Raw genomic sequence first — 23,709 nt, forward strand, 5'->3', positions numbered from 1 at the left:
ATTGGTTAGGTATCCCAAGTGAATTACCAAATAACTCATGACCATGAGTCATTGAAACGACATGTACGTGTTCTCTAACTAAAATTATATTTGTTCCTTAAAAGGTCTGTAAAAACATACTGCTTTAATGTATTTTATTATTATTATTATTGAATATAATAATTGTATTATTCCGATAAGCTTAAAAAGGATTCTGTTTGTATACAACTTTTATTAATTGGTATAGATTATAGAAATATAACACTGAATACAATATGCAGTATATCAATGACCAAATTATAAATAATATTGCATTATTTTAATAATGGTTAATTTATTGTGAAATCTGATAATCTGAGAAAGTAAAATGCATTAATAATAATATTATATTTATATTTAATAATAATAATAATAATAATAATAATAATAATGCAAATGATATCGCTGAAATAACATCCATGTCTTGTCATTTGTCAAACACATTAAATAATTAACTAACAACCATCAACGTGATATTGTAATAGTTGATATATGTATCGACATGTTATAATATGATGTTTGTGCTGTAAACATCTTTGATTTTAATTTACCTATTAAACGTTTCCAGTTAAATATACTCGTGAATATAGTTTTCTATAATTATAATATCCACTAAAATTGGTATGGTTTTGTTACTTTTTAGTTTTACAGATTAATAAGCATGCTTATTGCTCATTCTCGTTTTTTCATTCAATACATAGTGAATTCAAATTTTGAAATATTTGAAGATATAATATAATATTTGATTATACTTTAAAATTCTTAAAAAATTTTTGCATTAGGTACTTATGGTGTTTTTTGTGACAATACAAACTGTTTTCTTTTTTATTTATTATTTAGTGGTTTTTTTTAAAAAAATGTGTATATATATATATATATACTAAATAATAAAGAAAAAAAGAAAAATGACCTATATCCTTGATACTCAAAGTTAAATCATTCAAAATTTACTCTTTTGAATTTTGATTTAGATGTGTTAACATTTTCAGAAAAATGATTTATTAAATAATTTACAGTGGAAAAATTGCAATATTGAAGAAGAAAGGGCGGACGTATGCTTGGTGACTTAGTGAATCACCCTCTGTATATTTGTTTTAAATGTAAATTTTTATATATATAATGTAAATTATCTAAAAATCAACTTAGATTAAAAGCGAGATTAAACGTGTGTTTTTGGTGCTTGAAAGGAGTCACATAGATATTACTAAATCATCTAAATCAAACAAGTTACAAATAACGGTGAATCATTGGGCACAACGTGTATTAATATTAACGATAAGGTTGACGAGTCACAATGAACAACGGAAATACTAATTTAAAGTTTAAACCGAATAATGCCCATATTATTTAGGATGTTGTACTGTTTAGTTTAGGTTTTCAAGAGAAATGATTTAAACATTTTCTAATTCTTAGTAGATATAAATCATCTATATCTTTTAGACAGATGTTTTACTACTTGATTACTCAACCATTATATGTGTGTCGAACTGGTAATTTTGGATACGTCAAAACGACTCTTGTACCTACATTTCTTTATAAAATATTATTAAATTTTTGTCAAATATTGATTGTAGTATGTTATAGAATGTTGTGTGTTGTGTTGTAATGTGATTTTGGTTTACTGTTTATAATATCTTATCAGAAGATAATGTTGATAAAAAAATATTTGATTCTAATAAACTAGTCAGATTATTATGTTCACTGGTATGAGTTTTACAATGTGTAAATAACATAAATATAATATATTATAACCATTAATTATATCTATGATATACTACATAACTTTAGTAGTATTTTAATATTTTTATAACTACTTCAGATTTTAGTCAATATTTTATTTTAATCCTATACTATATTATTACCTCAACCTACCTAATGACTATTCTAAACGTAAAACGTAGTGACTGAAAATGCAGTCGGCATATCGATTTTTATGATAATTTTCGCAGTGTTAGTCGAAAAGGGTTATTCACGTTACTTTTGGGTGCGTCAAGAAGGGGCCGCACTACAATGCTTGTTAATGAAACGTAATCTAAAAACAGCAATGTATAGTAGGGAACAAGTTCTTCCCTATGTATGTATTATATTCTAGGTACCTACTTCCACAATGGTTGAAAGGTCTGATGAGCTGTAGTGCTGGGCAATAAGCAACGAGTGTGACCCTTCAGTTTTTATGAGCAACGGACTAGTAATTTCGGTGAATACTTAAAATGTAAAATGCAATTGTAGTTTTATGTTTGAAAACTAGAATTTTTTAACACTGTTTTGGCTGTTAAGGTTTAATATTTCATGTTATACGGTCATTTGTCAAAAGTAAACGGAGATAAAGCGTAAAAAATCGTTCTATACTCCTGAAAAAAATATTATAATATATTATACGGAATACGAATTCCGTAATTTGCGTATTGTTATACATATGTCATAGACTCATAGATATACAGTTAAATCAGGCATTTTACTAAATGCCTAGGGCCTAGGCAAATTGTCAAAGAATTAACAGCACCGGATCTAGGGGGGGGGGGCGATCCGGGGCCCATGCCCTGGGCGCTAATCATAGAGGGGCGCAAATTTCAAATTGTAAACTTCTCATTTTTATTACATTTTAATTTTTTTTTTAAAACATTGAATCTTTGTTTTGAATTACACAAGTATTTCAAATTAATTAGTTTTAATTCGATATAGTCACACTGGTAACGAGAAAAGACATTCGTCAAAAAATTATCTGGTTGTGAGTTCCGGAAAAAAGCTCTCGAAAAAAAAAAATAAAATGAGCGAACTTCGGCGTATTTTCATAATTGGCTGGGTAATACTAATACACAATATAGCACAGGTTAGAAATTATTTATAATTATTATTCTATATTATATAATTATTAGATCTGTATAGTACTATAGTATTATAATAATTAATGACGTAATTTAATATTATTATTATTTATTACTATTATTACTATCGATATTATAATACGTACTATTTTAGAATTAAATACCTAACCGCGAATTTGAAACAGGTATAACTTATAAAATTATAGTTTTCCTAAAATTTTGTGAATTCATTTTAATAATATATTACTATATTATATTGAAATAATACAGTGCAATAAATATCTAATATTTTATAGAAAATGAAGAGAATGAGAATACTGAGAAATATAGTTCTGGGGTAATTGTTGAGGAGATTAATTCTGATCATAACAAAGATAAAAATCTAAATGTGTCCGAATTAATGTCATTGAAATTAAGTGAAAATGAAACTTTGGATTTCAAAGATTGTGGTACATGGCCTGAAAAAATAATAGATTTTGCCGTCCTAATAAATTTAAAGCGGCGAGAGCCTCTGGTTGCCGATCACATCGTCTTAGAAAATTCGTTAAATGCCTATTTCAAGTTAGGCAAATAATAAAAATGACACATTTTGTATTATTTTAAAAATTTAACTATATTTTATTATTAATTATTCATTGATATTCTATATTTATCTTTAATATTTTTAAAAAGGTATAATTAAAGCTTACGAGGAACCTCGTATCAGATTTTCAAACTTTCTGACTCAGCAAATATTTTTTAATGTGATTTATAAAAAAAAAAATTAATAACATCGACAATTTCCAGTATCTTTATATAGCTTAAAGCGTCAAAATATTTTGAAAATATTATCACGGATAGAAAATGTTAATATAGTTATTTGTTTTTAAGTTACATCAATTGAACAAAATCGATTTTATTAAAAATAATAAAAACTGGTTATATAAAATTTCCCGCTTTTCCTTAATTTATTTTTCCCGATTATAATTTTTTAAAAAAGGTATCTACTGGGGATTTTCTACTTTGATTCCTAAAAAATACCAACTATGAATTGTTGATCAAAAACCACTCTTAAAGTTAAAGTTTGAAATATTTTTTTACTATTAGGGTATTTCTGAAATGGACGAGATAATATACCTATATTTCTTGTGATGGTCCAATGAAGATTTTTTTGAAATTTTTTTAAAAAATATTTTGTTAAGTATCACATATTCCTATTGTTTCTTAGTAAACAAATTGTGTATACTTAAAAAAAAAATATATTTTAATGCATCTATAATATGTTTTATAAGACATTTTGGAAGCAATTTCCATCACTTATTATTTTTAAATATTTACATATTAAATGGAATTAATAACAAAGTCCTAAAGTTGGTATGGGGGCGATGACGTTATGCCTCTATCGCCTTTTCAAAACTGTCACGCCTAGCTTACTCTAGATTCATGTTCTTTGTTGTATTCATATAATCATATATACTTTAAAAGTTATACATATACCGTATAGTAACCAAACAATCAATGAACCTCAGAAATGTAATAACATTTATATAATTTAGAACAATATGAGTAAAGATCAGTAGGCCAATATTATTAAAGGTATTATATATTATAACAGTTTTTAACAAAACTAAGCACTTTCATAAATAAGGCGTAAACCAATGTAATTAGTATATTTATGTGAATATAAAATGAGTAATAAATAAATAAAAGTTAAATTATTTTTATTTAAAATAAATAAATGTTAAAAAATTATTAAACCTAATTTTGCTTATTCCAATTTAGTTAGGTACATAAATTTTTGTTTTACAATATACCTATGGCTGAATATGTCTCAAATTTGTTCAACCCTAATATTTTTTAGGAAGAATATAATGAAATATATATATACTAATATAGAAACACATAAAATCAATATTCTATGTCTATGTAGCCCTATACTCTTAACACGATTTACTATGTTTTCGAAACATTTAAAATACCTACTTCTTACACTGATACAATACTTTTAAAAACTTTTTATTATTTAAAATAATATTTTTTTTCATTTTCACATAAGTAAGTACTACTTCAGTCAGTAAGTATACATATAAGATAATTTTAACATATCTAATGTGCTTTGAATTTGTATGGTATTGGTTGTGTGAAAATGTATGTCGTAAGTAGTATAATTAATCTTGTAATTAATTATTGTTAACTCAATTTAGAATAATTTAGATACAATATATATTGAAATGTATTGCATACAAAGATTACAATTTCCTACTATTAAGCGAATAATTTTAAATATTTAATTATCTATTGTGCTCTATATAGTGTAGGTACTATATTTATGTACATAATTATTTCAAATAAAAATGCAAATAATTTATTTAGTAGATATTAATATATTATAGTATATACTACAAAAAATATTAAAATTACATTACACGATTTTATCAACATAAATATTAGTATTGGGACAACATTAATTCAAGTACAACAATCTCTTTTATCATGAAAATATTTATAATTTTTTCATGTATTATAAAAAAAATATAATAATTATAATTTTTTTTTTTATATATATATATATATAGTGTAAGTTTGTAGGTTATACGCGTATGATTATTTTATATAGAGATTAATAGAAAGACCTGACAAATGTAACCAATCCGGTAACTTTTTTCTGATCATATTTTTTAAATTTAGATACTTTTACATTATTATTAATATTATGCATTAAAAAATGATAATGGTATGGATAAGAACAAAAGTTGTTGTATAATTACAATTGTTATATATTTATGTCACACCTAAATATACATATGGTTAGGTTTTTCTAAATAAAAATGTATTACACTTCAATAAAACTTATATAGGTAATATTATTATTATATTATTAATCATTGTTATATATTTTGTATGTTGGTTATATATATAGATATATATAATTACATTATGATAAATTATTGATGTACATATTATAAATATGTCTTATTAAATATTTCGCGTTTGACGTCAAGATAACATTACAACCTTATAATAATGTACAAATTACAATAAATGATAACATATCTCTTAGTCGACCACTATAATCTCTATTCCTATATGTAGGTAGTTCAGTTATTTATTAATTCGTGCTTATTTTGATAAACAAATTCACTCATTTTAGGTATGCGTACGATTGTTTTAAAAAATTCATTTAGTCTATCTTGTGCGGTTTTGTATAGTTCTCGTTAAAGTTAAAATAAGTAAGAATCCTCATAAACCTAATCATATTTAATAGATTCAAAAAATGATCTTCTTTATACTTTAGTGGTCACGATTGAATGGTAAACACATTCACTAAAATATAATTTTGGACATCCGGCATAAGAAAGGTCAAGGGTAAGTTTTGGTAAATTTTTATTGATAAATTTAATGGTTAGATTAAATTTGACAGAAGTGATTAAAGTTGATATTGCATTCAAGTGGACACAGTGATTCTCATGCTGTTATAACAACGCCCATTGAATACAATGTTGTTTGTTGTTTTTAATCGTACCACATATGTTATAGACTTATATAATTATGACAGCCGCAAGTAATTAATCCCCACTTAAGATTTGTATCCTTCCTTTAGGGATATTGTGTAACGTAAATAAAACTTAATATATTGTTTATTATAATCCAAAAACTCTCCCAAGTGGGAACAAAGAATTACATTTTTTTTATATTACGGTTTTAAACTAATATTAACGTATTACATACATGTGCTTTACATCGATTATGGTATATAAATAAATAACATTCCAGTAAATAAATGCACATTCCTAAAAAATTATCAAAACGTGTATAATATATAATTTACATACTCACGAGTAGAATTTGTGCGTATTGTTTTGCAATTATAAAACGTTTATTTAGTTAATGATTCTCTGTACAAGGTAATCCAGTTGATATTGCAGGTTATCATTTGATCAATATTTTTAGATTTAAAATAGGTTATTATTATAATATTATTGTATAGTATTATGACGTTTTAGAATACATTTTACATAGTTGTCTACTTTTTATGGAAGGGGATTTCTATTTATGTATAATATATTTTTATTAGAAATAAAAAAAAAAAATTTAATTATTATGCCATTAGTGTATAATATTCGTAAATTTTAAATAATAAGCAATAAGCTAATTAAGAGAACAAATGTATTACCTGTATAATTGTATGTTAAAAGCCGAATGCAATAAATAAATGTATATCGTATATGTAAAAAAAAAGTTTGTTTCTAGTTATATTACGTAGTTGCATGTTTGAGTTATCAACTGTCTCTAGCTGACATGCAATTGATAACATTTGAATTATTATCTATGTAATTCCTACGCATTAACAGTTTAATGTGAATAAAAAATACACGTTTAATAATATTCTAACATTAAACAATGTAATATGAATGATGTAAAGGTATTGTTAATAAAAGTATAACATGATGCTAAGTATTTGGTATAAGTTTTATTATTATTTTATATATGATTATTTGTGTTGCATTTGCATACCTTATATTACCAATTTATTGAAAGCATTTTTTAAAAATCACTCATAATTTAATTATCTTAAATGGGTACTTAGGTACTATAATATTTAATATTTATTATTTATCAAACATAAATGATTTATTCGCATAGGTACGCACGTGTAAATACAGACAACGTGCTTACTTTTACGTTTGATAATAGCTCAATTCACTATAATATTAAAGCTACAATAGGAAGTTGGCTATATTGAACGAAGATTTGCTATAGGTACCTATATGTTTGTAAGATAGACAAGATAGTTGCGGGCGTGGCGCCTTTTTAACACAAAAAAAGTTCTATTCGTTTTTCAAATAAAGTATATATCATATAGCATATACAACGTTATCTTGAGTTTATGCAAGTTTTTTATACTCCTATGTGTAAATTTGTTTTGAACATCTCACGAGCCTTTACATTTGTATAAAAATATTGTGCTATTGTAATTAATGTAAGTTATAGGCAGTTTATAGCACACAGCCGCGGCGCGATGTTAATCACTATTATATGATAATGAATACAATGGATTACTCAATCATCCGTAGCTTTAATATGTTTTCTTTAATAGTTATTAGATCATTTTTAATACGTAGATATTGCCTACAAATTATTATAAAAAATAATAATTTATAATTTTACAAATTTTATATCATTGAATTTGTTTAGTATTATTATTCATTATATAATTAGAATAACTAAAATATTAAAAAAAAATAAAATTTTAGGTATACGAATATTATTCAATTATGTATTACACTGTAAACATAATTAATAGCTATAATATAAACATTGAATCTATTATAACAAAAATAAATCAAAACTACATGAGCCTTATATTATAAATTCCACCATTAGTTAAGATTGACATGACCATACGATGATAATTAATGAACTGACTGTAATTATTAATTACATAATAAACATACATTATAGTATATACACTGGAGTAAGTAGGTACTCGCATCGTTTTATAGAAACATTGGTTATAATTAAAGTATACCTTTTGTAAATATTAATATTATTATAAGCGATGATCCGGCGATAAAACTGCATTACTATATCTATAATATATTAGATATATATAATATATAGATATATATAATACTATATTTGTATATAAAAGTTACTCAAAATACAATTTATTGTACCACCCTGTAATTGAAGGGTATATAATTATACCGTCATAAAATGGTGGCAATAATTTCTTAGTAATCATATCGTAAGTACAAAAATTATACTTACCATTTATATAGAAAGTGTTGATTTAAAAATTTGGTGAACATTTAATTTCCAGCATCTGCGGTTATTTGTTTTAGAATTATTCCAAAAAACAAAATCTATTTTGTCGAAAACTGGTTTTGTGGGTAGGATTTCCATTTTTCTTTCATTAATTTTTTTTTCTTGATTATTTTGAAAACTGTTGATTTTTTTTCACCAAGTACTAACATGATCCAAGTTGATACCAGAAGTTACTCTCAAACTTAACAATCCAAACATTTTTTTACGACAAAAATGACTTTAGAAACAAAAAAACATTGTTAAATCTAAAAAATCAATACATTTATCGTTCGCTCAGAATATAAAGTATTATAATATTGCTACATCATATATATTATAGTTTTATTTAAAAAATATTGAATAAAATATATAAATGAAACCGTATTTAAAAAAAATAAAACAGAGCAGGAAGTCACTCCGCTGTATAGGTTTCAAGTGTACTATTGCGTTGGTGAAATATAGGTCATGAAGTGTTATACTGAATTCAATGATGAATTATTACATATTATAGAACAGGACAGGAACCCGACAGGTACAAAAATAATTCTGAGTGGAGACGGTGTAATACTGTGATAACCTCTATTTCTAAGGGTATTTTATTACTTACTTATATATATTTATTTTTGGGGACGTATTTAGTATACATTTATCTTAATCTATGAGTCACTTTTATCTGTGGCTGTGGTACCTATCTAAAAACAACTTAACGCTAATACTTAAAAGATACTTATCTGTTCTATCTGCTTATCAGTGAGATATAATGTCGGGAAGAATATAATTTAAATAAAATTAATTTAATTTTAATATATTTTTTGAACAGTTATTTTTAATACTTTTTATTATATAGTAAGACAAATTTAAGCACAAGTATACCAAAATTTAATTTAATATTATATCATAAACATGATGTTTTAGACAAAATATCGAGTAGATATGTATAAATCGTTAAAACATTTTCTAATATTCAAAAAAATTAGAAATACCTAATGTTGTTAAAAGTAGAATAAGTTCTAATTCATTTTTGTTATAAAGTTGATTAATTGGTTGATGAAATATGCATAATGTCTTTTAATTCTAATTTTTTAATACATAGCATTATTTTATACTAAATTTCTGATTTTGTACAAATATTAAAAATAATATAGATAATGTTTTGAATTTTATAACCCTGGCCCTTATACTTACAATACGAATATATATTAGTTATGATGTGCACACGATAAATATATATGTAATGCCACATAATAAATAAATAAAATTAAAAATGTTTGTAGACAATTATAAGTTTAAATTAGCATTAAATATACATTTCTTTGAGTAGGTAATAGAGAAAGTAATTCCAATTTCCGAGACAACTGTAATAAAAAAATATTAATAAATTAAATACTTGATCACAATATGCATCTGCTTTTTCTTATATTACGATTATGTTATGTCATTATATTGTGATTATATTGTGACCTATTGCAAGGAATGAAATCATTTTATTGGCAGTGGTGACAATTTTAGTGATGACAATTTGGTAACCTGTAACGTAGGTTTTATAGGATTCGTGCTTTTGAAAATGAAATTGATTTCATAATGATTTTCGATACTGCAAAACAATAAGTGTACTGAAAAAAAAAAAAATACCAAAAACGATTTCACTATCGATTAGTCGATATTGTTGTTTATGACAGTATAATATTATATTCTACAGTATTGTTGTGGGTAAATTTAAATTTGTCAGATATGAATATTTTTAACCTACTCATCATTTGTTCTTATAAAAAAAAAATTTACTTGTAGCAATACTTACGTGTATCTATCGCATAAGAATCACCATAAACATCAACCAATAATTACCTAATTTATATCATTTATTGTCTTAGTGTTATTATTTGTATCTAATAAACTTATAATATTAATAAATTTAGGAATAAAATAATAATATTTATTTATTGCCAGTATCATGCGTTATAAATTATAACTATTAGTAAAATTTAAAAATATGTACTATATTTATTATTAAGTTTTTACTTATTATTATATCGTATAATAATAATTATATTTATGATTAATAATATATATTGAGGGTGACTGGCGAGGATGAAGTAACATTAAAGTCCTGATGATATTGCTGTTGATGTATACAGATCTTGTCGTATATACACGTAGTTACATACATAAAAAAAATACGAAAGTATTTTTTTAATAATTAATTAATATTTTTTTAATGTAATTGTTGTATAATTATTTATTGAGTAAAAACTATATAATGATTTAATAATATTAAGTGAACAGAGTGCAATGTTAATGGCATAATGATTACTATTATAATTTTATCAAGCTGGTTTTACCTGACAAATTAGTTGATTATAACACCTGATTAAAAAATTCGATAGTACCTATAAAACCAACGGTGTGTTATATATTATTTTAATAATTATTGAATGGTTATGACTATAATATATATTTCTGTGTCTTGTCAAATTATCTTTACATTTTATACATAAATCTAGTTTTAATATAATATTTTATTTATGTCAGTAATGTCACTATTATGGATTGCTAGTTGCAACGATGATATCAAGTTTTTGCTTACATGCCATATGATATATGAACCACTTTACTAACAACTGTAACAATTTCTGTATTTTAAAATTATTATTTTTCGTGTGTGGAGGTGCAAATCGATTAATTCGTGAAGTTTTAATACTTAGACCCGTGTGGCCATATATACCAAGTATACTATTTACCTATATACCTATATACCTATACCTATATACCTATATACCTATACCTATATACCTATATACCTATACCTATATACCTATATATATACCTGTATACCTATATATATCAAGCGTTCAGCGTTGTATCCTATAGTCCTATTCACCGCGAGCAAACTGTCCACTTCGGTCACAATTTGTCTTCAGAGTGAGATTCACTGACACTGACATGACCGTGAACTGAAACCAAAATACATCAAGTGCTGTATTTTATTATATTGTTTATTTTTTCCCGAGCAAAGTTGGGTAATACAGCTGATATAATATAATATTATATTGTGTAATGGGAATATCGTGTGCCGCCGATCATGCAGATGGACATAAACTTTAAGACGTGTATAACCGTTGCGTTTAAATATTATTTTTAATCAATGGTTATAACTATTAACTACTTATAAGCGTATAACACAATAACACACATTTCACGTTTACGTGCGAGGCATCCGCTAGATTGCGGGCGAACTGGTACAACTGAATGGTAAAAAAGTGACGGCAGACGGCTTGCGCGTGTCTAGGAACGTGTGTAACCGCTGCCGCTGCCGTCTGGTGAACCGCAAACCGATCGCACTATCATACACGATACGCATCGCAGTCAGTCGAGCGTGTCATGCCCGACCGGTTATGTTTACCGGCACATTATTGTGACGACTACGAAGACGTACAGTTCTGTTTTATCGTCATTCAGCCGACGATTGACGATTTCGTGTGCGCATTTATTTACAACATTTAAATAAAAACAACAACACTCGGGAAAACATTTTTATATCTCGTCGATATTTTCGTAGTTTGTACGGCACAAATTTCAACATAACGTCTTTTTGACTCGTCTTCCAATTTCCATCGTGCGAATGTTGTAGATGCGCGAGCTAACGCGCCCGATGTACTTCGCCCTACGACGATTTTAAGCCATACCGATGAAGCTGATCAAACTGGTAAGCGTTGTTGTCTACATATACCTATATAGTTCGGCGCGCTTTGACAACAACACGTATGTCGTCTACTACTCTAATTGCGCGTGACTGGCCGCATAAAATATACAAAAGTCCAAGTCATTTGTGTAGTAGGGGGAAAGTTAGGCTTCATGTAATATTTAATGAAAAATAATGGGAATTTTGGTAATAGGTACCAAAGATACTCAAAATGAATGACGTAGGATGTCGGGTCCCCTTAGGACCCAGCTAGCCCTGTTTGCTTCATCGCCATGTATGAGTCTTGTCGGCACAGATCGTATCATAATAGCCTCGATAATAGTGTACTGGTATAAAGATTAAAATCGATGTCGAATATCTAAAGAAAATATTTGTTTTGCCAATGATATGTACGTAACCACTCGCCATAATATAGGAATCATTCACAATAAATCATTTAAAGGGAGTGCAACCGTAAAAGACGACCACCCGCCAATTCCAGTTTTATACGTTTACTGACGCCACTGATAAAAATAATATATTACACCGTATTATTTGTCATATTATTTGCACACCACACTGGAAAAGAGAAATACTTTATATTATCTCAACGTGTGTGGTGATGCCGTTTTTTTTTTTTTTTAGTAATATAATATTTACATACCTATCGCCAATTATGTGTTTTAGTCAGTTGAATACTCGAGTGCCAACGTATCGTTTACGATTTTATTGGTTGGTTTCCGTTGTGTTTTGTTTTTGCTACGTTTTATATCTGTTTTCTATACGGTGGTCTCTTGTTTCTTATAGGAGCTATGTTCCTTCACCGGCCTCACCCCGTAATTAAATTAATCTGACACGATATCCATTAAATGTTATAGGTACCTAGCATAATAGTTGAATATAACAAACAATAAAATGTATGGTGATCTAAATTCAACTACTGGTGAATCGCTTAAAATCTTAGACGTACTTGCATATTTATTATTTTTAAATCGAGCCAGGAAAAACACACTCGTTGATTAAACCATTTTACGATAGTGGTAATATTATTTATCTGAACGAGGTTCGATTTTTATGTTTTCTTGCAGGCCGCAGTTTAATAAGCAAATAATATATTATTTATATATCATAGTATAAATGTAGGTATATTATAGTATAAATATTTATATTTATATATGAATGTACTACCGGTAGTAAAGCCGTAATAATTACGCAGATACGACTTTCATTCGATGTATATATTTTGTCGACTATCGTAAACTGTTTTTGACACTATAAAACTGCCTTGATCAATATTATGAAGTCAATATTCCTGTGTGTTACGTATGATAGAATTTTTTAAATCACTCCCGAACTATTGATAATTATGATTATAATCATACTCTCTGCAGTCATTGACTCTAAAATCTATCTGTTTATATTTCTTGGCATGTCTCGTACTTTTGCACTAAAAGTAACAAACAATACAATACAATATATATTTACATATTATTATGTGCAGTAGACCTGCCAATCAATATTTTTATAGGACCACATTAGTAATTCCGGAAGTTTTCGCAGGCTATCAAAATTATACGTACATAATTAACTAAAAATAGTAAAAGGAAAAATAATGAAAACTTAATTTACTTCACTATAAGTATAGTATAATTATTAATTTATTATTTATTTAACTAACAATAACAAAAGTTTTTTACAATAGTTACAAAAAATAAATAATGTTGGTTTACTTATTAAAATTTATGGCTGTTGTATTAATGTGTAAATTATTGTTTTATTATCACCTAAAACAATAATCTATTAAAATAGAAAATATGCACGGATTTTTTTTTCGAAAATAATTTTTTTAGTTGGATAAAATGTATCCGTGGGCAACTTATTTATTGTATACTTACATAATTTATATTTAAGGTTGATACATTGGTTATCAATTATCATACAAATATAATCGTATGATATTTTAGATTTTAATATTATAATATATAGTGTTACAATAGTTAAAAACGACTGATGGGAATTCGTTTTCCTATGATTAAATTTGTTTCTAATTTAGATATTTAAAAATAATGTTTAATTTTATTATTTAAGTATAATTGCTTTTTTATAAACTTCCACATGTATACATTTATACGTAATATTTAATTTCTGTTGAATAACCTGAAAGTATATATTAATGACAGCATTTTTCAACCAACCAATAAATTATTGTTTTAGACGTTTCATTGCATATATAACGTGACACCATTATTTTTAATTTATCAACAATAGTAATTTATCTATAGGTACTTATAAAATATAATAGCTTACATGTAATACATTATTCGGATATGTAACTGATTGTAATTTATTTTGTTTGAAGCATATGTAATATTATTTACACTAATTATTTTAGTCAAATTATCTAAAACTTACTATTTTATGTCCTAACCATAGAGTAATATGTTTCTAATTATATCATAACCTAATTTAGTGATTTTATCTTTTTGATTTAAAAATGATTTAAACTTTTTCTTTTGATATGTTTGATAATTATTTATTACTATGGCTTTTAAGTAGACTATTACGTGATTTAGTATAATGAGAAAGAAAATTACGTTAAAAGGAAGCGAAAGGGATTAATAATTATCCTTAACTATTTTTAATTTATCAATTATACAATAAATATCAATGATTATACATGATAGAATAATAGTTTGAAATAAATATAAATGTACTACCATGCACATCAACCATATTATGGTATTATATTTTGCATTAGGTAATAAAATTGTATAAATACCTTTAGTACCTATATTATTTTGGTATATTATGATATATTTAACTACTTAATTATTTTAATATTAATGTGTCCTATGCCCGGGAGTAAAAAAAAATTGTGTAACAAAAAAAAATGCAACATCTTTTGGCTTCCCAAGCAACGTATTATTTTGCGAGGTGAAAACTGTTACACATTTACAAACACAAAATTATATTTCGAGATTTTCCTTTATCATAAACTATTACTTGTTGATACAAATAAATAAACCTGAAGATGTGCAGGACATGATATGATCAGTAATATATTTTATAATCTGTCATAAAATGTATTAATGATCTTATGTTTTCAATCGAAATAGCTTAAAAGTATATACTATTTTTCAGAATAGTTTAAATTAAAAAAATATTTTTTCTCATTAATTTTTCCTATTTAATATTTATTAATATTCATTTTTAAATTAAGTGCATATGTAATGTAGGTACCATGAATTCTGCTGCGATAGAACTTTATAGTAATTTTTATTAATATTATTTTTTAACCTTATAAAATAAGTTACGAGGAAAATTGTTTTTACAATAAAAATATTAATATTTTCTAGAACTCAAGTTTCATCAGTAAGGCTAAGAACTTAATGCCAAAAAAAAATAATAATAATAAAATGTCCTTTAAATAATCTTAACCATATACATATTTATATGCTTTTTTGTATTTATAGGTAATAACTATAATAAATAATAATTAATAACATAATATTCAAAATTAAATTATTGACTTTTGATGTAAAAAATCTTATGTAGGTAGATTAATCCAGATATTTTTAATTAATAATAGTTAATATAATAATCTTTTTTAAAAAATATAAAATTTCTCTTGCTAATAATTTAAAACGGACAGTGGGCTCGTTTTCAAAAAATTGTTAGTTTTATAAATTAAAATAAAAAAAACAGTGCCTATCATCTGCCAGCAATTCTACCTCGGTACTCTCGGTAGTCAGCACTTATTATTTATTAATTATATTGTCGTAATATGTGCATTAATGGAAAACAGTCAGTAAATGATGAATTTTAAATGAAACTTTAATTATATATTATATATTAAAATCACTTACTTATGATTTACATTTAAAAATAGTATTTAACTTTAATAATTGGTCCAATAATAATACCATCTAATATTAACTTGTTTATACCAGACAAGACATTTTAGACACATGTATATTAAAACTCCGGAACTATTTTCTTAGATACTTACCAATTCATTATAATATAATATATTAATATCTTAGGAGTATAATGTTGATGATTAATGATTAATCATTATGTTAAATAAATATCGGGTTTTGTTATTTTCGTTGATAAATAAAATATTATAATAATATATACGCGTGTTCGTTGCTTGATATCAATAAATTATATACCTATTGGCTACTATATTATCTGTGGACAAAATCATAAAATAAACACTCAAGTATATAATATTATTGTTGTACGCTTCTATTACTACGACTTCCGGAAAATACTAGTCATGTGGAGGAAGACCAATAATGTAATTTAATAATAATAATAATATATTAACGATGTCCATTATTGTTTTAATCGGAGCGAAAAAAATAACGTATAAGGAAAAATTGCAATGATACTCTAGCAATCAGGTTTTCCGATCATCCAATTAAGCTATTCTGCGAACCGTTAACCTAGTGACCAGTAAACTATTATCGAGACTATTATGTATATATACAGGGTGATTCACCAAGTATGCACATCTCTAAATTTTCTATTTTTCAAAATCTGATTTTTAGAACGTTTAAGTATTTATACTTATAGATCGTATTTACATATATATACTTGGATTTTTATTTTTATTTTTAGTGTTGTATAGCGATACAAACGTATTTTATGTTTAAATAAAAACAACTCTTTTTTTACTGTAATTTATCAAGGAACAGTTTTTGAAAATGTGGATGTTTCTAAATCAAAGTTTAAAAAAAAATATTTTTAAAATTTTAAACGTTGTGTAGATACTATAATAGCTAGGTTTAAAATATATGAAGGTTGTGTTTATTTGAAAATTATTTTAAGTAATTATAATATATATTTATCAATTTGTAAAAATTGTCTATATATTATACATATATTTTATATTTGTGTAAAACAATTATTTTAATAAAAAAAGTTTTTGTAACTTAGAAACTACTTGTTTGAATTTTGATTTAGACGCTTCAAAATTTTCAAAAAGTTAATTAAGTAACAACTTTTAGTGAAAAATATGATTCTCATTAAAAAAAAAAATTGTATCGCCTTAAGATTCTTAAATGGCGTAAAAATCTATAAGTATTCGAAAATATGGATGCTTAGTGAATCACCCTGTATATAATCGGTACTTTGTCTGCTGCTATACCGTTTATTGTATAGAATACAATCGCGGTAGGTGGTGTGTACATATATACAGCACTTGGCGCTAATTTTAATGGGCCATACAAATTGTGATGTCACAGTTTTAAAATTTTAACGATAAAGAAAATAACCGTATAGAAAGAAAAATAATAAAATGTTTAAAAAAAAATTCGCGAACCGAAAATTGCCGCCAAAAACATAATCTATAACAGTATAATACCCATTAAATATTGCCGTTATTTTAATAATAATATTGTAATGTGATGTCAAGCAGTAGTATCATGTATTATAATATAAATAATACTGTGGGCGGTATACGTAAAAGAGAAAATACTTCATAGGTGCCCGACGGAAACAAACAGAAGAAACGTTAATATTATTGTAAATAGTACGCGCGCGTGCCGAGGTGGTTAACCGAATACTAATAAAAGGGCATAGTCGAAAAATCGAGTAAAAAGTGCGTTTAATTGATATTCCAGTGTGTACTTTGACACGGATATAAATTAATATTATACTTTTCCTAAACTCTCATAGTATAGATACTGCCTTAACGATCATAATACATGTCATACAATACTATATTAATATTATTGTTGTTTATGTACCGATGACGATGACCCGGAACGTATTTTACTGAAGGTTGTGTAGCTATGTTCCTGCTGATATGAGGGCGGAAGAGTGTTATAGTCATTGTGGTGCAATTAGTTGAAATTTTTTTTTTTTAAGTGGAGGCTTTAGTCCTAAGTATCCACCAAATAATTTATGCACGTATAATGTAATAATAAACTGTATCATATTAATATTTAAAATAAATAAAAAGTTAAAAGACACACAAGCCTTTAAGGATATTACATTTGGGGGAGGGGTTTATTCTTCATTTGAAGGAATAGTTCTCCTATAGTTACCAATGTTACCAATTTACCATAATGGTTTTATTACTACGTCCCGACTCGTCAATATGCATCGATATAGGAATGAAAACGTGATGTATACAGTATAATATTGTCTTTATTGAACATCTATTTGAAATACAAAAATACAATAATAAACTATAAAGTGGTGAGTAGTGTTATGACCTACCTTTGAACGTCTTAAATATCTCCAATAACCGTCTGCCGAGTTTTTGCAATGGTATCCTTTTTATATTATCTTATTATTAATACTTAAAAGAGCAGTGGTTGTGGTAATGGCGATTGTACTGTAAAAGGCAGATTTTGAGGTCTCGTAGTAGTCGTAGTATTCTGGTCCAGGAACATCGAGTTTCGATGAGTTCCGAAAAGAGACGTGTGATAATACTTAAATATTTCGATTAGAATAGTGCAATGTTCACTACGCTCTTCGCCCTCACCTCATCATATTTGTGCTGTTAATTGCCTAATTAATCGTGTCGTTATATTATATGAAAATTATGCTATAGTGTTCAATTATGTGTGTGATTTTAATAGGGTACGTAACAATATTATATAATACGTATCGTCTTCTATATTATTGCTAAGACTGCAATAAATATTCTTCCTTATTATAGTAACGCTGTAGATGATGTATATTTTGTATAATTTGACCTAAACAATTTGTGATTGATGCTAATAAATAATTATAGTACACAACTGACAATTGATGAACAGCTTTGAGTGTTTCCCACACAGATGTGGAAACGATTGAAAATTGAAATGTCATCTGAAAATGTTGTAGGACTAACCCATCGTATTATATTATTATAATACGATCGCGATCTATATGGTATAATCAATGGTACGACATTATAATAGATATAGCGGTCTGAGTTTGCATCTCGGACACAATGATCGAGGCGTGCTGTTCCCGGTACTATTCAAAATTGTTAGGCACAGAAAAACAAAAAAATAAATAAACTCCCATGACGCGTAATTAATAATTATGTACCTATACTGTGCGCGAGGCCCGTGTTTCAGTATCGTCGAGTGGATACTACCCACACAATATGGGCATCCAATGTTCCGAACATTTGTTGTTTTTTATATTTCTCATTGTATCGGTAAGTATTGGAAGTATAGGTATAAGTGCGCGACGAAGAAGCGTAACTCATTTGTTATTATTTTTTTTAATTTTTTTTTTTTTTTTTTTTTTTGGTGAAAGCGGATATTTTGTGTTTTGTGTATTCTCCCTTATTATATAGTTAGAATAATAATAATAATAATAATATCTCCACGATGTCTTGTTTTGCTAATTAGCTATACGAAAAACTGTAGAATTCATTAATAAAATTTAAAAACAATTCGTATCGAATTTCGTTTATTTATAGAAATGTTGCAAATATTTTTTTTCAGCAGGAAAGTATACGGTTGACCTTCGATTTGTGTTTCAGCAATTTCAATTTTTTGCATATTGTACAACAATAATACAGATGATATCGAACTAATTATATAGGTATTATATAGGTAGTATTTTTTATATATTTATGTATATATATTCTTTTAATAACTCCTGTTTACCAGTTTGTGTATGAGTTATATTGGTACAAGTTAAATTTTACGTCCATTTATTTTTTATTTTTTTTTATTTTTCAGTGAACACATTTTTTTATTAAGTATAGGTATAATATGTACTTGTTTCATTATACACAATACACAATATTTGAATATAATTGTTTGATCATATAAACTTTACTACTTTAGTTTATACTATAATTATTATAATTCAACTGTTCTATATTATGCAATGTATAGGTAAATATACTATAAATATCGTATATTATGTCTATTTTATGTTCCGTATGTTGTTGAGTGTAGGCATATTGCTTTAATAGTTATAATTTACGGAAATAATTCACTGTATTATATTGTATAAAACCCTTGTCAAATATTCGTGCTGTGCGAAATAATCAAGGTAAGCCACATAGGTATATTATTATTGTTCTTGGCAATAACTCCTATAACAGCTTGCATTATTCATTACAATTACAAATCGAGATAATTAATCTAGGAAATCATAAATACTTTGAGGTTTGCCTTTTGACTGTAATTCTTTAGGAATGTCATTAGTCCTTTATAGAAGTATTTCGTTTTGAATTTAATTTTGAATCAATAGTATTTCATATGGTAAACTATTTCTTTAATGGTTTTATATTGACCAATTTTTAATATAGATGTTAACACTTGAACCTATAACGAACAAAATATTGTTATATCTAAAATGTTATAAAAATTTTTTGATCATTAATCGATTTAAGTTTTAGTCGTAATTTTATTCGGTTTAAATGTTATTATTATTTGCAACTATACAGCTTTTTATTTTCTAATACTCAAATGGTCCTATTTGCTTTCAATAGCAGGCAGCAGCTGTACTTCTGTTGCCATATGCTGTATGCGTATGATATTGTAATATAGTTTCTTAAATGAGGATATGTTTAACATAATATTATATATAATATTTAATATTTTAGACGTTATCCTGTAACGTTCAGAATATATTATTTTTATTGTTCAAGTTAAATATGAGTTAAAAGTACAAAATCAACAATTGGCCTAGTAAATTGTAAAAATACGTGACAAGTATTCTAGTCTTTCAACGAATTGACATGCTTTTTTTAAATACCTACCCGGCACATTTAATTCCAAAAATTCTACGTGCTATAGTGTTATATGAGTAAGTATGTTCACACGTGTATTGGTTTGATAAATAATATAGTTTACACCAAGTGGGTCAGTAGCATGAATAAATTACGTTTATTATTTTTCAAATCCAATACAAAATATTGGTACAAGTCTTTTAAATGTAGTCCGGCTGATCGTCGTTCAAAACAATACAAGTAAAATAGTTGAATACGCGCCGACCTGCTGGCAAATAATGCATTTAATATATATAATTACATTTATTTATTATAGGTATGGATTATAATTTTAATAAAATTCTTATAGCTGCAAAAATGTCGTACATAATTAATGATAATTATAAGCTGTTTCGTGTTAAGAAAAAAAATAATAATAAAAATACAAGTAGGACTACCAGTAATGTAAATCCATTAAAATAATAAAATATTATTATAAAAAGTGAATTTTTGGTAATAAAATTATTGTATTGAGACTTATATAATAATATCGACTATAGTTCCTGAATATATTATAACACGGCGTCTTGTTTCTCGATATTTGATATTATATTCACGTGTTACAAAAACAATTTGACGTTTCTTGTTCTATAAAATCCTGATTGCCGATTCTATTTCGTTATTTATTACAGATGTATAATATACTTATATACACACTTACACGGCATATCCATTTACTCGTACAGAAAATACGTCTTAACACAATATATTATATATTATATTATGCTTATTATTGATTATATATTACACACTTAGTTGTCGTAAACTCATAAACGCGCGTAAAACTTAGGCGTATTCGGTTTCCCTGTATTTGTCAAACGTCACGTGCCTATACTGCCTAGTACATAACACGAGTCGGTATACCTACTGTTATGCAAATATTATGTTTTATACCACTGTTTCAGTTGGTTAGAAAACATAATATTATATTAAGCTTGTTGCATCAACTTGCGGGGCGTTTAGACTTCATATTATATTATATACTTTCACATTCCTTTACATTATACTTCCAGGTACAAATAGTAATAATATATTTGTATAAACAAATTTGGCACAACGTGTTTCCGCTTGGCGTCTGGAGGTCAATAACGGCGGCCACCCGCAACCCGTGTAAAAAATATATATTATTATATATATTATATTCGTATCTATTATACCATATATTACTTATATCGTATGCGATCACCCGCGGTCTGTCTATCGATCACGTGCGGAGCGCGTTAAATCGTTTATGTAAAAGGAAGAAAAAAACTAATCTATCTCACCGTCAATCGTAGATGAACGCTTCGATGTACTGCAACATCGTAGGTATTATAGTAGCAGGTATATAGTTTCCGACGATAGGTCGCGCTGTGAATAAGACAGAAAAATATCGTCCGCGCAAGGTTACCCACATCTCGACGCCTCCTCGCCGCCCCATCCACCAATTTATAATTGATTGGTTTCATTTTGTTGGATCTCTTTTTTTTTTAACGAATATTGTCGTTTTGTACTTTTGTCGAGATGATGATGGATGTCAAGTATGCCCACGTCTGCGTGTAATGCGTATATCAAAATGTTAAGTTGCTATATATGATATATATAATATGCGTACTTGCTATCCGTATAGCGGCAAGGCTACATTCTTTGAAAGTGAAAACCGGCGTGCGGTTCATGTCTAATATCATACAGATGATAGGTACAGTCGACGACTACGGCGACGATGATGATCGACTTTTATTCGTTTAGGCTACGCGTGATTTATACGGCCGGAGAAAAATTAAAGTAATAAAAAAAAAAACAACGGCTGATATTATTCACGGTGTTTTTTTTTTTATCTCCTAATGTATAAATCGTTCTATGATAGAGAAATCAGATGGACTACCTATTATAATGTGTAGTATACTTATTACATAGCTACGGACTGCGGTATAATTGAGGTATGAGAGTTGTACCTTGTTGTGAACATATAAATATAATTTGATTATCTCGCGGACAAACACCGAAAGCACTTAGATTCAGTTCAAACACCGTAAACCTATAATTATTGAATACCCCTCCCCCTATTAACATTTATCCTTACTTAATTTGTTTTTATTACCTATTTTCATTTCGAAATGAATTAGTTAAGTTTTAGTATCTTTAATAAGTGAGAAATAAAGTAAGAATCTTGTTCAGGTCTGTAGTTAAACGTTAGATTTTAATCTTAATATACAATTTGTAATAAAGTTTTGTATAGTTATTTTCTTCTCTAAAATCCAACTCAGGATTCGCCTCAGACGTACATAGGTATTATCATCATCATTGAAGCAGGTGTGTGTGTGTGTGTGTGTGTAAAGCCGCACCTTAATTCCATCTTGTGTATTTGGTATACATACAATTACCAAGTACCCTCATCCCCTTTTACCATTAAATGATGCATTCCAAATTATTCAAATGTTGAATTAAAATAATTTGTAATTATATTAAATACTTATTGAACACTAAGCTCAGAATTTGTATACTATTTATAAGAATAAGTGTCCTGCATATTATGTTACAACAAATGAAAATCGATCTTTTTTAATGAATTAAGTTTATGATTTTTTGTTCAAAATGTTGATAATTTCGTTTTTGAGCTATTTGACTTTATGTAGTATATTATAACAAGTAATAAAGAGGATGATAACTTTCTTCGAATAATA

General features: G+C 26.6%; 1 protein-coding gene across 3 annotated transcripts in view; it reads left to right on the top strand.

Moving 5' to 3' along the window:
- Nucleotides 1-23,709, top strand: part of LOC132923304 (disheveled-associated activator of morphogenesis 1) — a 45,714-nt gene that overhangs the window by 7,226 nt on the left and 14,779 nt on the right. Inside the window, exons 1-2 of one of the 3 annotated variants that reach the window (XM_060987221.1) lie at nt 6,035-6,052; nt 6,118-6,188. The exons of 1 other annotated variant lie outside the window; for it this stretch is intronic. Coding sequence is in view for 1 of the 2 variants with exons in the window: in XM_060987203.1 (XP_060843186.1) it covers nt 12,316-12,333 (18 nt within the window). In the remaining variant the exon portion in view is untranslated. Of the gene's footprint in view, nt 1-6,034; nt 6,053-6,117; nt 6,189-11,936; nt 12,334-23,709 lie in introns of those variants that run through there. One more of the 3 variants, XM_060987203.1, reaches the window with a different exon arrangement.

Source organism: Rhopalosiphum padi, chromosome 1 (genome assembly GCF_020882245.1).
Source record: "Rhopalosiphum padi isolate XX-2018 chromosome 1, ASM2088224v1, whole genome shotgun sequence".
Lineage (NCBI taxonomy): Eukaryota > Metazoa > Arthropoda > Insecta > Hemiptera > Aphididae > Rhopalosiphum > Rhopalosiphum padi.